This window comes from Schistocerca nitens, chromosome 7 (genome assembly GCF_023898315.1).
Source record: "Schistocerca nitens isolate TAMUIC-IGC-003100 chromosome 7, iqSchNite1.1, whole genome shotgun sequence".
Classification (NCBI taxonomy): Eukaryota; Metazoa; Arthropoda; class Insecta; order Orthoptera; family Acrididae; genus Schistocerca; species Schistocerca nitens.
Window position 1 is genome coordinate 238,918,698 of NC_064620.1, and position 16,628 is coordinate 238,935,325.

The 16,628-nt window shown below is 44.3% G+C and overlaps 1 protein-coding gene across 1 annotated transcript in view; it reads left to right on the forward strand.

Moving 5' to 3' along the window:
• Positions 1–210: 210 nt before the first annotated feature.
• LOC126195550 (nascent polypeptide-associated complex subunit alpha, muscle-specific form-like) overlaps positions 211–16,628 on the forward strand; it is a 109,352-nt gene continuing 92,934 nt past the window's right edge. Inside the window, exons 1-2 of the mRNA XM_049934173.1 lie at positions 211–219; positions 14,027–14,139. Of these exons, the coding sequence (XP_049790130.1) occupies positions 211–219; positions 14,027–14,139 (122 nt within the window). The remainder of the gene's footprint in view (positions 220–14,026; positions 14,140–16,628) is intronic.

A 16,628-nucleotide genomic window follows, 5' to 3' on the forward strand; every position in this document is an offset into this window, starting at 1 on the left:
CTTTTTTTTCTAATTGTTCAATAATCGTCGCCCTGTATGTGTCACTCGTGAGCAGCGAGTCGCTGTCATAATTAGTTGTTTGTCTTGTGATCTACGCAGTTGCGGGTGGAGAGACGCAGGCGTGTGCTTGGGCAGAGCTCGCTGGACCAGGGGTCGCCCTGACTCCTGAGCAGCTCGCGCGGTGCGGCCGTCTGCGTGTAGAGGGCAGCCATGCAGCAGGTGAGCTGAGGTCGTCGTTGCCATCATTATCAGTCGCAAAAAACCAGGCATCTTTATGCTGACTTGGACAGGCAATAAACAATGCTGCTACTACTATTACCACTGCTACTAGCGAGTCGTACCTATACGGCAAATAATATACATCACGCAAAACCCTTTAAACTTTTTAAATGGGTAGAGTTCTCATCATTCACACCTTTTTCTGGTAGCAATAACAAAATTATTCCGTTTTTAATGTAATGCTTTTCTTCGCGCTGTTAAGATTTAAGTAATTTTAAACAGGTATTCCATTTCACTCATATACTTAAAGCTTCAGTGATCCGTGTCGCAACCTACACTCATGCTCATAAGTTAAGGATAATGCTGATACATGGTGAAACAACGCTCTGGTGGGCGGTTTGCGGGTTTAAATCACCTCGGGGTATGACCATGCGGTGCATTTGACCTGCGGTCGTCGCACGGTGGGTAAGTGTGCAGACGTTTTCAGACTTGCTAATGATGATTGTGTGTTGAAAATGCCTCAAAGAGCACATATTGATGACGTTGTGAGGGGTAGAATACTAGGGCGACTGGAGGCTGGTCAAACACAGCAGGTCATAGCACGGGCCCTCCGTGTTCCACAAAGTGTGGTCTCAAGATTATGGCAACAATTCCAGCAGAAAGGAAACGTGTCCAGGCGCTACAGTACGGAACGTCCACTACAACACCACAAGAAGACCGATATCTCATCATCAGTGCTCGCAGACGGCCACAGAGTACTGCACGTAGCCTTTCTCGGGACCTTACCGCAGCCACTGGAACAGTTGTCTCCAGACACAGTCTACAGACGACTGAACAGACATGATTTATTCGCCCGGAGATCTGCAAGGTGCATTCCGCTGACCTCCGTCACAGGAGAGCCGTAAAGCCTAGTGTCAAGAACACACTACATGGTCATTGAACAGTGGTCCCAGGTTATGTTCACGGACGAGACCAGGTATAGTTTGAACAGTGAGTCCCGCCGGGTTTTCATCTGGCGTGAACCAGGAACCAGATACGAACCCTTAATGTCCTTGAAAGGGACCTGTATGGAGGTAGTGGTTTGATGGTGTTGGGTAGAATTAGGATTGGTGCACGTACACCCCTGCATGTCTTTGACAGAGGAACTGTAACAGGTCAGGTGAACTGGGACTTCATTTTGCACCAGTGCAAGTGGGTCCCACCTTCCTCCTGATGGATGATAACGCACGGCCCCACCGAGCTGCCATCGTGGGGGAGTACCTCGAAACAGAAGATATCAGGCGAATGGAGTGGTCTGCTTGTTCTCCAGACCTAAACCCCATCGAGCACGTCTGGGATGCTCTCGGTCGACGTATAACTGCACGGCTTAAAACCCCTAGGACACTCCAGGAGCTCCGACAGGCACTGGTGGAAGAATGGGAGGTTATACGCCAGCAGCTGCTCGACCACCTGATCCAGAGTATGTGCGGCCTGTGTACGTGTGCATGGTGATCATTTGGCACATTGATGTCGGGGTACATGCGCAGGAAACAGTGGCATTTTGTAGCACATGTGTTTCGGGACGGTATTCTCAACTTATCACCAATACCGTGGACTTACAGATCTGTGTCGTGTGTGTTCCCTATGTGCCTATGCTATTAGCGCCAGTTTTGTGTAGTGCCACGTTGTGTGGCACCACATTCTGCAATTATCCTTAATTTATGAGCATGTGTGTATTACAGACACAGATACGCTATCTGATCAAACGTACCTGGACTCCTGTCAGCGGATATTGATATGGGGTGTGTCCACCCGTCTCATTTATGACGGTGTGGAGTCTGGTGGGACAATTTCAGCAAGGTATCTGAATGTCTGTGGAGCAATGACAAGCCATTCTTACTCAAGAGCCGAAACCAGAAAAAATGGCTCTGAGCACTATGGGACTCAACTGCTGTGGTCATTAGTCCCCTAGAACTTAGAACTACTTAAACCTAACTATCCTAAGGACATCACACACATCCATCCCCGAGGCAGGATTCGAACCTGCGACCGTAGCAGTCGCACGGTTCCGGACTGCGCGCCTAGAACCACGAGACCACCGCGGCCGGCCCGAAACCAGAAAAGGTAGTGATGTTGGACGAAGGGGTTTGGAGCGAAGTCAACTTTCTAACTTATCCCAAAGGTGTCCCACTGCATTCATATTGGGAGTGTGGGCAGGCCAGTACATTTCAGGAATGTTATTGTACACAAACAATTGCCTCACAGCTGCTGCTTCATAACAGGTTGCATTAGCATGCTGATACGATCATTGTCTCCTCACTGTTCATCTACTATACGCAATTCGCAATGCTATAAAATGAGTTTCTATATACACATCAAATATAGTTTTGCATCATTTTGGTTCCGACAGTTCCCGAACCCGTACACAAAATTGGAATAGAGATCAACATAAACATCATTTCCACACTTTCTATTGCTCATGAAAACCACACATTGCATGTTGTACCGCCATACAGCGAGACCTTTAGAGGTGGTGGTCCAGATTGCTGTACACACCGGTACCTCTAATACTCAGTAGTACGTCCTCTTACATTGATGCATGCCTGTATTCGTCGTGGCATACTATCGGCAAGTTCATCAAGGCACTGTTGGTACAGATTGTCTCACTCCTAAACGGTGATTCGGCGTAGATCCCTAAGAGTGGTTGGTGGGTCACGTCTTCCACAAACAGCTGTTTTCAATCTATCCCAGGCATGTTCGATAGGTTTCATGTCTGGAGAACATGCTGACCACTCTAGTCGAGCGAAGTCGTTGTCCTGAAGGAAGTCATTCACAAGACGTGCACGACGGGGGTGCGAATTGTCGTCCATGAAGACGAATGCCTCGCCAATATGCTGCCGATATGGTTGCACTATCGGTTGGAGGTGCCTTTCATGATCACCAGCGGCGTACATCGGCCCCACATAAAGCCACAACAAAACAGCTAGGAACCTCCACCTTGCTACACTCGCTGAACAGTGTGCCTACGGCGTTCAGCGTGACCGTGTTGCCTCCAAATATGTCTCCGACGATTGTCTGGTTGAAGGCATATGCGACACTTTTCGGTGAAGAGAACGTGATGCCAATCCTGGGCGGTACATTGGGCATGTTGTTGGGCCCGTCTGTATCGCGCTGCATGGTGTCGTGGTTGCAAAGAAGGACCTCGCCATGGACGTCGGGAGTGAAGTTACGCATCGTGCAACCTATTGCGCACAGTTTGAGTCGTAGCACGACGTCCTGTGGCTGCACGAAAAGCATTATTCAACATGTTGGCCTTGCTGTAGGTAGCGGTCATCCACTGCAGTAGTAGCCCTCAGGCGGCCTGAGCGAGACACGTCATTGACAGTCCTGTCTCTCTGTATCTCCTCCATATCCGAACAACATCACTTTGGTTCACTCCGAGACGCCTGGACACTTCCGTTGATTGAGCCCTTCCTGGCACAAAGTAGCAATGCGGACGCGATCGAACTGCGGTATTGACCGTCTAGGCATGGTTGAACTACAGACAACACGAGCTGTGTACCTTCTACCTGGTGGAATGACTGGAACTGATCGGCTGTCGCACCCCCTCAGTCTAATAGGCGCTGCTCATGCATGGTTGTTTATATCTTTGGGCGGGTTTAATGACATCTCCGAACAGTTAAAGTGACTGTGTCTGTGACACAGTATCCACAGTCAACTTCTATCTTCAGGAGTTCTGGGAAGCGGGTTGATGCAAAACTTTTTTTGGTGTGTGTATTTCAGTATTTACCGATTTCTTAAGTGCAGTAAGATGACAATAAGATCACCACATGCTCACATGCTGACCATGGAAAACACTCCCATACGGTAACACCACCTTCTTCGTACTTCGTTGATAACATTACAGATTGGGGCAGGTAACGTTCTCAAGGCATTCGCCAAACCCAGACTCGTATAGTCATAGGCTATAGCGTGATCCGATCACGCATACTTCAGAAATGGGGATAGGTAGAAAGATTTGTTGTAAAATATTAGAACATATTCTGAGTTCAAGCATTATGAGTTATCTTGAACAGAATGACCTCCTCAATGCCAGCCTGCATTGATTTAGAAAATACCGACCGTGTGAAACTCAACTCGCACTTTTCTCACATGACATACTGAAATCTTTGGATCAAGGCAACCACGTAAATGCAGTAGTTTTGATTTCCGAAAAGCATCTAACTCAATACCGCAACTACGCTTATTGTCTAAATTACGATCATATGGGGTATCAAGTAAAATTGGTGACTGGATTGAGGACCTTTTGTTAGGGAGGACGCAGTATGTTATCTAGGATGGAGAGTCATCGTCAAATGTAGACATTACTTCGGGTGTGACTCAGGGAAGTGTGTTGCGACCCTTGCTGTTCATTTTTCATCTTAGTGGCCTTGCAGACGATATTAATAGTAAAGGCGGGCCTTTTGCAGATGATGCACTTATCTTTAATGAATCTGAATCTGAAATAATCCGAAAGAAAATGAAGCTGAATCTGAAAGAAGCTGCATAAATATTCAGTCAAATATTGTTAGGACTTCGACGTGGTACAGAGATTGGCAACTTGCTCTAAATGTTCAGGAATGTAAAATTTTGCATTTCACAAACCGAAAAAAAGGAGTGTTCTATGACTATAATATTAATGAATCACCGTTAGAATCGGCCAAATAATACAAATACCTGGTGTAACATTTTGTAGGGATATGAAATGGAATGATCACATTGGTTCAGTCGTGGGTAAAGCACGTGGTAGACTTCGAGTGACTGGTAGAATACTGGGGAATTTCAGTCAGTATACAAAGGACATCACTTACATATCATTTGTGCGACCGGTTCTAGAATACTGCTCAAGTATGTAGGACTAACAGGGGATATTCAACGTATACAGAGAAGTCCGGCACGAATGGTCACAGGTTTGTTTAATCTGTGGGAGAGTGTCACAGAGATGCTGAAGGAACTGAACTGGAAGGCTCTTGAAGACAGACGTAAACTATCCCGAGAAAGTCTATTAACAAAGTTTCAAGAACCGGCTTTAAATGATTACTCTAGAAATATACTACAACCCCCTACGTATCGCTCACATAGGAATCGTGAGGATAAGATTATAATAAATTAGTGCACGCACAGAGGCATTTAAACAACCATTCTTCTCGCGCTCCATACGTAAAAGGAACAGGAAGAAACCCCAAAAACTGGTATAATGGAACGCACCCTCTGCCATGCACCTCGCGGTGGTTTGCAGAGTATAGGTGTAGATGTAGATGCTGTTTGCGGCATGTTTCGAATAGTTGACAACGACAAATCTGACTCCCTGGTCCAGTGGAACTTCCGTACATGTTACAGAAGCACATCACCATCGCAAATGGCGCATACACTGATTTCTGTTAGAAGACTACTGAAACTTACGTGTGTGAACATTATAGCGCGAAACGCACCTTTCTGCCTATACTACTTTCTGAAAATGTATGCGGTCGAAGTTGTAAAGATTATTTTGGAACATCGTGTATTGTTGCAAAGATTTCGGACCGCATAATCTGATATTGTAAAATCGTGCTTCCATGTTTTAAAATAGAATTTTTATTTATTACTCTCCACTGACGGTTTCTACACTAGACTGAGCAAGGGTAGTAACACCATTATTTGGAGCTTTCTAATAAGCATTTGGAATAATTTTATGGGTTTATAACTCTCTTTTCGCCTGTGCAATCGTGTCTCATTTGTTGAGTTATGCATGAACGTTACACTCTACAGGGGACTGTCGCTGTTTTGAAAATTGTTTGGAATTTAAAATTGTGTGCCTTACCGGGATTGCTATTGTGTTGGCTCGATAGCTCAGAAGGTTAGAACATTTGTCCATGAAAAGCAAAGGTTCCGTGTTCTACTTCCAGTCTGGCAACAAAGTATTAATCTGACGGGAATGTTTCAAATCAGCGCACACTCTGCTGCAGGGTGAAACATTCATACGAGAAACAGTCTCCTAAGCTGTGGCTAAGCGATGTCTCCTCAACATCCTTTCTTCCAGAAGTAATAGTCTCGCAACGAGTGCAGGAGAGAGCTTCTGTGAAGTTTGGAGGGTAAGACTTGTAGTACTGGTGGAAGTAGAGCTGTGAGACTGTGTGTTAATATTTGATACTTTGTTGACCACTTAAAAACGATTTAATTTCTGGATTATATAGCTGATGTGAGTATCGTGAATCTGTTATCCAAAAAAATTTATAAAATGGATGCTGTTGGATGTTTTGAATTGATTTATTGATGTTAATAATGTGTTCGTCTTATTATTACGTAAATGCAAAGTAACTGTCATACATTTATAGGATATCTGCGGAGAACCGTCCTACGATATGTAATATACAGAGTTTTCTTAATCTGGCAACTCAGCAGTGGCTAAGACACTAGATTGATAATGTGGAGGAAGGGTATGCAAATCCTGATTCCGAAACAATATACAAAGTAGAAACATTAACACACTTCGACTTTATACAGCGATTCCTTGCATAAAAGGTTTATAAAAGTATCTGTAACAAAATTTCGTCGCGTGTATGACCTCGATAACAAAATGGACATCAAGGAATAGCATTTTGAAAATGCTGTAACCACACTTACAGACAAAATCTTCATTCAGTACAGTAGAACGACGATGCTCGGATAATGCATTTGGTAGTGTATTGGGTAGACATGCTAGAGGTGGAGAATTTTAATTGTAGGTGTACCCTTATTTATTTCTATTTGTTAATTTTACTTTCTTTGGCGAGCTATTAAAGGATGGTCTGTTACAAAACTCATGCAATTGCCTAATGTTAACACAGAAGCGAGATATCAATATTTTTATTATATCACTTTTAGCGACATGTTTGCCTCTAAGCGTTCACTCTGTTCTCTTAAAACGCCCTACAGTCCACTGTCAGCATTGCTTCCCTACTTTTCGCATACACCCGTTTCTTCATTGCAAAGGAAACTGTCAACTCTAACCAACTTGTAAAATTAACAAGAAAAAAATCAACACTTACGCTCACGTGAAATCGAATCCACCACCTCCATTATTGTAATCCAGCAATCCTCCCACAAATCAAATTTTTTGCCTCTTTTCTGTCTTAATTTCACCTTGCACTCACCATATCTCACTTTCGTCAGCGTTAACATTGCAATATTAATTATCTCCTCATGAAGTGAAAGGTCTCTTGAAAGCCAAAATCTTCAAGTTAAACATTCTTGATGGAACACTGTTCTTGAAAATCGAAATTATCCTGAGAAATTAAAAATTCTGTTGAGAACGAAAAATACCCTCATGAATAATTAAAGACTGTCTCGATAAATCAAAAATTCTCTTAGTGAACTAAAAATTCTCTTGATAAATTGATATTCTCTTAAACAATTAGAAATTTTCTTAAGGAACTACAAATCCTTTCTAGCAGTTACAAATTCTGATGAGAAATTAAAAGCACCTTCAGGAACTAATAGTCGTCATAGAAACTAGAAACCCTTTCGGAAACTAAAATTTCCGTTGGGAACCAAAAAAATTCTTTTGGAAACTAAAAAATGCTATTAGAAACTAACACAACCTCCTATTGCTGGAATGGCTCTGAGCACTATGGGACTCAACTGCTGTGGTCATCAGTCCCCTAGAACTTAGAACTACTTAAACCTAACTAACCTAAGGACATCACACACATCCATGCCCGAGGCAGGATTCGAACCTGCGACCGTAGCAGTCGCACGGTTCCGGACTGCGCGCCTAGAACCGCGGGACCACCGCGGCCGGCTCCTATTGCTGGACAGCGTTGTTAAACCGTCTAGAACAAAGATACGAGGCATGTCCAGAAAGTAAGAACTATGAGCCTCTCACGCTCAAAGGGACTTTCTTTGGCAAAATTAGAATTATATTAATATCGTCAGCTGCGCACGGGCGTTGATATAGATCAACGGGGACAGGTGAAAATGTGTGCCCCGACCGGGACTCGAACCCGGGATCTCCCGTTTTCAGGGTAGACGCTCTATCCATGTGAGCCACCGAGGGGACAGATGAATGTGCGACTGCAGGAACTATCTCGCGCACGTCTCCCGCGAGACACATTCTCACCTTGTATGTCAACACACTACATTCTTAGTGCCCCACCCCAACACACTCATTACATGTCCGAAAGAACATACACCATATCCATATAATTATATAATTCTGGCGATACCGGCCACGACCTTCTTCTTCTGTGCGGATGCACACATATTCCCCTAACTCTTACGGGACTTGGAAGAATGTCTTCCACGAGTAAGGAGTGTGTTGGGGTGGGACACTACGAATGTAGTGTGTGGACATAGAAGGTGAGAATGTGGGTATCGTGGCTCAGATGGATAGAGCGTCTGTCATGTAAGCACGAGATCCCGGGTTCGAGTCCTGGTCGGGGCATGCAATTTCACCTGTCCACGTTGATCTATATCAACGCCCGTGCGCAACTGACAGTATTAATATAATTCAAATTTCGATCTAGACGGCTGCAGGTCATCAATGGTGTCTGTTCTTTCGGACGAAGAACAGACATATAAGTGTATATTTCTTTGTCAAGGTTGGCATCACTGCTTTCGAGGAGAAGGTGTTGGTAGTAGAACACAAACTCATTCGGCTGGAAATTCTTATTGTAATGCCGTGCTGAAATGAGTGTTTTGTCATGAATCCCGGCACCTACGAGGTGAGGAGTGTAACACAGTTTTTTGTTGCAGAGGGAAACACACTGTTCCAGATTTTTAACAAATCAAATCTGTTTACTAGGATGGTGTGATGAACAAAGAAGCCGGCGTTCTTCAATCGCGATTGATGTGGTGGAAAAGATTGAAGAAATGCTACGTGGCGACCGTTGACTTCGTTTTGAAGAAATAAACGCAATGGTTACAGCAAATTTGAAGAAGTACGATATCCCACAAGGACGTGTTTTAAATTATTTTATTTACACTACTAGTTGCGGGCACGGCCATTCTCAAGTACATCGCTAGCCGTAACGTGGTCATGTCGTCTGAAAATCACGTGTCTTGCATATTTTCCTCTGTACTTGTGCCCAAGTGTCAGTTGCATGAACATGTATACAGGTCGATTTTTATTAATATTTAAAGGCCCTTTAAGCGACGTAGATGACGATGAGACAAGCAGTTTAAGACACATGTGGACGCAAATGTTGAGAAGTACCCCAAAAATGGATGAGAATGTTTAACATGTGACGTCACCAGATGACGTTCCTCGCCGCACTTGCAGGAGTTGAGCTTAGGCGTGAAGGGATGATTGAGCGATGCAATACTTGCATTCGAGCAATAGGTGCAAATTTCGAACACTTTCTGTAAACGTTATTTTATGTAAACGTAGAAGTTACAAAATTATTGTCCTCTCAGTGACCAAATAAAAGCTTTTCTCATTCTGTGTTTCTTTTCTTTTGTCCATTTTTCTGTTTAGAGACATTATTTAGAAGAGAACGCCTAGCAACTACGCAGTTCAGAAGCTTACATTCATTTACGTTTGACGCAATACCGTAGGTTTTTGTTGTACTGTACTTCGCAGCAAACTAGCGGAGACCGAGATATCGACAAATAAGATAATAAATCTTACGTCATAATAAACACATAATTGTCTGACGCAATAAAAAAATACTGCCTGCAAAACGCAAGACTCGAACACCGAACCCCACGCGCTGGAGTCGCGCATGTTGGCCCTGAGCGACAGCGACGTTTTGCTTGACTCGGATTGGGGTTATCAGGTGCGGTAGGCTCAACTGCTGCACGTGTGGCGAGCACGTCATATGGTGACGTGACATGTCCTGAATAACTTTTGTGGAATTTGAATTACCTGTCTCTGCATCATCTACGTCGCTTCGCGGGTTTTTGAAAGTTATAGGAATCACTCTCTATAGTGCAATTTGTAATGGTTTTTTGACGAAACGATGCACTTGACGATGGGAAATGCGCGAAAGTAGCAGCGCAAATAAAATAGTTTAAAGCACAACCTGGTGGAATAATGTCCTTCTTTGAAAAATTGTGTTTGGTGTAAATTTGTAATTTTTTCGATTTTGAAACAATTGCGGACTCTTATTCTCTGGACATGCCTTGTGCCTGTCGCAAATCTGATTATAGTTTACGATCTATTGGGCCCGCTGCATAGAAGCTACCTTTCAGAGAAATTATGTAACAAAATCCAGGTTGCTTGTACAGTATTTTAACGGCGTATTTATTGTGTTGGATCCATTTCGGTTAGAAGGCCAATTTCAGACCATCTGCGAAACTTAAATAACATTTTTTTATTTTATTATAATGTTGGTTAATCATATTTTCGCTTACAGAAATTTAGTATTTACGTCCATATGTCTTCAGTGGTCATTGTCACTCTGTGTCGTATTACAACGTGCTGTAGGTATAGGACTCTTATGTTATAATCTGTTTTGTGGTTTGCTTCAAAGTGGTTCAAATGGCTCTGAGCACTATGGGACTTAACATCTGAGGTCATCAGTCCCCTAGAACTTAGAACTACTTAAACCTAACTAACCTAAGGACATTCGAACCTGCGACCGTAGTGGTCGCGCGCTTCCAGACTCAAGCGTCTAGAACCGTTCGGCCACTTCGGCCGGCTGGTTTGCTTCTGTTGTTAATGTTCCTATCTTGTAATTTTCATAATTTAAAGTTTTATCGTCAGACAAGTCGCAACTTCAGCACAAGACATCTAGAGCACTCGAGGACTAGCGAAAATAATGCATCTAGCTTTTTCAGCCACTTGAAACAACGATAACCACAACGCAGAACGAATCTAGCTAACAATGAAAATTCTACACATATTACATAAAGGTTTACCAATGAACGTAGTTAAAGAATTAAAAATCTAAATACACACGATAGAATGCCCTGATGAAATTTTAAATGAATAATCGGATTTAAAACATAAATGGAAATGAAGTGCTACCCTTCTTCACAGAACGTAGGGGAACGAGGCGGGAGACCCACACCGCCGTACGAGGCAAGGTCCTAATGGAGGTGGTTTGCCGTTGCCTTCCTCCGACCGTAATGGGGATGAATGATGATGATGAAGACGGCACAACAACACCCAGTCATCTCTGGGCAGGTGAAAATCCCTGACCCCGCTAGGAATCGAACCCAGGACCTCGTGCTTGGGAAACGAGAACGCTACCGCGAGACCACGAGCTACGAACTAATACATAAATAATTGAAACTTCCTGGCAGATTAAAACTGTGTGACCGACCGAGACTCGAACTCTGGACCTTTGCCTTTCGCGGGAAAGTGCTCTACCATCTGAGCTACCGAAGCACGACTCACGCCCGGTCCTCACAGCTTTACTTCTGTCAGTATCTCGTCTCCTACCTTCCAAACTTTACAGAAGCTCTCCTGCGAACCTTGCAGAACTAGCACTCCTGAAAGAAAGGATACTGCGGAGACATGGCTTAGCCACAGCCTGGGGGACGTTTCCAGAATGAGATTTTCACTCTGCAGCGGAGTGTGCTTCGGTAGCTCAGATGGTAGAGCACTTTCCCGCAAAAAGCAAAGGTGCCGAGTTCGAGTCTCGGTCGGGCACACAGTTTTAATCTGCCAGGAAGATTCATATCAGCGCACACTCCGCTGCAGAGTGAAAATCTCATTCTGGACATAAATAATTCATAGAAAATTTTATTGAATTCCTAACCAAAGATAATGGATAGGCACAAACAATAAGCAACAGACACATCGATTACAGGGAGATACAGCCAAAATGATAACATCAACACATCATCTTTGGCCAACTGTCAGAATCGTAAGTCTGTCAAATTTAAGGATGAAGTGTCAAATTACTCTGCCGATTTTCAGCAAGATTGTGTTACGCCCGCGAGTATTATGGTCGATATTGGCCTCGCCAGACATACTGGGGCGCCGAGTTGGCGGCGAGTGGCCCTCTGGCGACGAGGAGAGGAGGGTTGGGGAGTACCGAGCGAGAAGGACAGAACGGCAGAGTGTTGGGGTCCGGATGGTCCGAATTGTGCATTAATAATTTTGGCACTCTGTGGTAATGAATTGATGGTGAAACCGAGACGCTTGGGAATTCAACGCTGCTGTGGAACGATAATGCCGTGGGCTCTGCAATTGTATGGACGCAATTTACGGCGAGCTGTGACCAACGTCTTTTGTGGGTGTTTTTCCACGGCAGATAAGACAGCGTGGGCCCAACCTGAACATGTTGGTCCACAATAAGGATGTCTTGATATTGGAGAAGAAAGAGGTGGAATATGGTACGTGTATTAACCTTCAGTGACTTCTGCGGTGTTGGTTTACTTAACTATGTGAGGATAGAGCAGTAACTGTCACTTTTCAACGAAATTTACGATTGTGTAAAAGGGTGGCCAATGCCCGATGGGCGTTGCCATAAAGTTATTGTTGTTGTTGTTGTTGTGGTCTTCAGTCCTGGGACTGGTTTGATGCAGCTCTCCATGCTACTCTATCCTGTGCAAGCCTCTTCATCTCCCGGTACCTACTGCAGCCTACATCCTTCTGAATCTGCTTAGTGTATTCACCTCTTGGTCTCCTTCTACGATTTTTACCCTCCACGCTGCCCTCCAGTACTAAATTGGCGATCCCTTGATGCCTCAGATCATGTCCTACCAACCGATCCATTCTTCTAGACAGTTTGTGCCACAAACTCCTCTCCTCCCCAATTCTGTTCAATACCTCCTCGTTAGTTATGTTATCTACCCATCTAATCTTCAGCATTCTTCTGTAGCACCAAATTTCGAAAGCTTCTATTCTCTTCTTGTCTAAACTATTTATTGTCCACGTTTCACTTCCATACATGGCTACACTCCATTATATTTCTTATTTGTGAACATAATTTTCTGCTTCAGAATTACTCATTGGACAGATTTGAAATTGTCAGTTCTGCGCTGTAGTTCAGCGGGCTATAAATACTGGAATTTGACAAATATGCTAACTGTGAGTTTTGGATATGTTTTTATATCTGTGTATTAAATTAAAGTGAATTTTGAAGTTTGTAAGGTACCTTTCTACCATTACGATTCCGTAAGTTTTTATTTGGAAGTGATATTGTTTGCTACTGTTATTGGTTGAGAATTTATTACCCAGTTAATAAAAGGAACAGTTATTTAACAAGCCTTTCTATGAAGCGTTTTAAGATTTGTTTTTCAGCGAACTATTATTAACAAATTACGTAAATCAGAAATGTTATGTAAGCAGTTATTGAAGGCACCCATATCCATTAGCCAATCAATCATGGCCAGTTGGAAACGGGCATTGTGTAACATTATAGGACTAGAGGCTATTTGTTAAGTTGTGGCAACGCTAATCCTGTTGTTTGTTGTTGTTGTTGAAGTGTCTAGTCGGTCCTAAATTAAATACTAATTTCGCACATTACAAAAATTACAACAAATGTACATTAACAACAGAAGCAAACCATAAAACAGTTTTTAGTGTGAGCGATCTAAACCTACACCACGTGGTACAATACGGAGTGACAGTGACCACTGATGATATATGAATATAAATACCAAATCTGTGTATCCGAAAATATGATTAACCAACATAATAATAAAATAAAAAATATGTTATGTAACATTTGCAAATTGTCTGAAGATTTTTTTCCTATATCTACCGAAAATATGCACAGGATAAAATTTACTATAGATCATTTTTTTCATGCAAGTATTCAACGAACTGCACTGTGTAGTCTGAGTGCTCAAAATTTACTGCATCCTGTATATGTTCCCTTCCAAACAGAAAAGGAATTAGTGTTGGTGTGGCGTTATTGTGGTCTCGTGTGTGCAGCGAGGTGCGGTGGTGATGCAGTCGAGGGCGGGCTTGCTGCAGCCCGTCAGGCTGGATCCAAAGAAGCAGCGAGAATTCGGAACAACAGCCACCAAGCTGCCACAGCTCTCCAGGTGAGCAATAAAATAAGCTAAGGGTAGAGCCCGCACAGAATACCGTGGTCGGTAGACAAGCAGTCGGCAGGGCATGTGTAGGGAGAGCGGTAGTGTGGGGGTTACGGGTAGGCGCTGTAGGAGAAAAGCCGAACGCTGAAGGGGAAGTTCCATTCTACATTTAAACCCACGCTCACATTTAAGTGCAGATGCTCCCTTTCCACATTTGCATTGTGACCATTAAAAAGATCTGTCACCTCTGCTTTAGTTAGTATCTACAAATAATTCCGTTGAAAATGCAGCGAATTATTTTCGCTTGGTTTGTTAGCCATTTTCAGAGAAGCGTCAAGAGTAACGAATTGTGACTAAAACCTACACATTTCTCTTCTTGCCATGTTATAATTTGCTACTTTCGTCGAAACATAGCGGAGTTCATACCGTGTCACCTCACTAATATGTTGTGCAGACGCAGTTTCGAAATTAATATGAAACAGTGATTTATTAAGTTTACTAAGCGAAGATCTCATAAAAAAGCACATCCCTGGTACAAAATGAACGTGTAATGTCTTCACTTATGTAGTTACAAAACACATAGCACATCTCGTTTCAGGAGCTATCGGTGGCCCTAAAAATTACATTCTTTCATTGGGAAAGTCTGTAGTTGGTGGGACTGGTGTAACAGAGGATGGGACAGATTAAGGATTTGTAGGCGTGGAGGGTGGTAGAGGGGTTCAACGCCCATGTTCGATCAGAGAGGAGTTTGAGGAGGCAGAGGCGGTTGTGGGCTTTGGATTGGATCGAGCGGAGATGAGGGATCCAGGTGAGGTGGTCAATGATGAGCCCAAGGCAGGTGGGGGTGGGGGAGAGACGGACAGGACAGGCGCAGATGGTAAAGGAGAAATCAAGAAGCAGGAAGGAGCGAGTGGTACAACCTATGATGATCGCCTGGGTCTCGGAAGGATTGATTTTCAGGAGCCACTGTTTACACCATGTGGCAAAAAGGTCAAGATAATTCTGGAGAAGGCGTTGGGACCGTTGAAGGGTAGGAGAGAGGGCAAGGAAGGCGGTGTCATTGGCATACTGCAGGAGGAGTACTGTAAGGGCATATCTGCCATGAACAGGCGGTAGAGGAGAGGGGAGAGGACAGAGCCGTGGGGCACACCCACAGAGCGGCAGAAGATGTGGGAATTGGCGTTATGGATGGTAACATAGGAGGGGCGGAGGGAGAGGAAGGAGGCAATCAGACGGACATAGTTGACAGGAAGGGCATAGGTTGGAGTTTAAACAGGAGACTGGGATGCCAGACACGGTCGTAGGTCTTTCGAGGTCGAGGGAGACAAAAATGGCAGAACGACGGGAGTTAAGTTGGAGGGAAAGGAGATGAGTGAGGCGTAGGAGTTGGTCATCGGCAAAGAAGGAAGGTCGAAAGCCACATCGGATGTTGGGGAAGAGGTGGTGTCAGTGGTGGTGGTGATGGATGCACTGGGTAAGGATGGATTCCAAGAGCTTGCTGAACACTGAGGTGAGACATATAGGGCGATAGGAAGAGGCATCAGATGGAGGCTTGTTGGGTTTGGAGAACTTCAGGATATGGGAGGTTTTCCACAGGTTGGGGTAGAAGCTGGTGGCAAGGATTACGTTGTAGAGGGTGGCAAGGACTACAAGGAAGGATGGAGGGTAGTGCTTGAGGTGGCAGAAGGTAACGCGATCGTGGTCGGGAGCGGTGTTGCGTTTAGTGTGGAGTGTGAGGCTGATGTCCTGTGTAGTGATGAGAGTGTTAAGTTCAGATGGTGGTATGTGGCCCAAGTACTGGAATCTAGAAGCAAGGGGAGGAACAGAGGTATCCGTACAGTCGATGACGTCAGGGAAGAGGGAATAATCAAACTGGGGTACATCTGGGAGGGAAAAAACATCAGATAGGTGGGAGGCAAAGTGGTTGGCCTTACTGAGGTTGTCAGGAAGGGGACGGCCATCAAGGAGGAGAGGGTACTGTGAGGTAGGGCGGTTCCCAGTAAGGCGGTGGAAAGCAGACCAGTACTTGGAAGAGTTTATTGGGAACGTGGTGTTTAGATGTGTACATGTCTGTCGCCAATCACGGCATTTCTTCGCAATAAGCATGTTGCGGATGTGTCGTTGTAATTGCCGGTGGCGGGTGAGTGTGTCCCGGTCACGAGTGCGGAGAAAAGAGCGGCAGAGGCAGCGGGATTCACGAAGGAGAAGGACGGCTTGCAGGAGCAGGGCTAGGCAGTGAGGGTGTATGGCTTTGGTAGGGATATGGGTGGCGATGGCGTCAGACAAGGTCTGGTGCAGGAAGGCAGCAGTGAGGGAGATGTCATCAGGAGTTTGGTGGGATTGATGACGCCTGACAACTTTATAAGCTGTTGTTAGTCCTGCAGCGGCAACGAGAAAGACCATCATTAGTATCATCACAGATCACTGATTACTTTACGTTGTTGCTCGGGGTAATAAATTTTCTAGATGTATTGGCGTTTGTGTCGCACAAGTGTTTT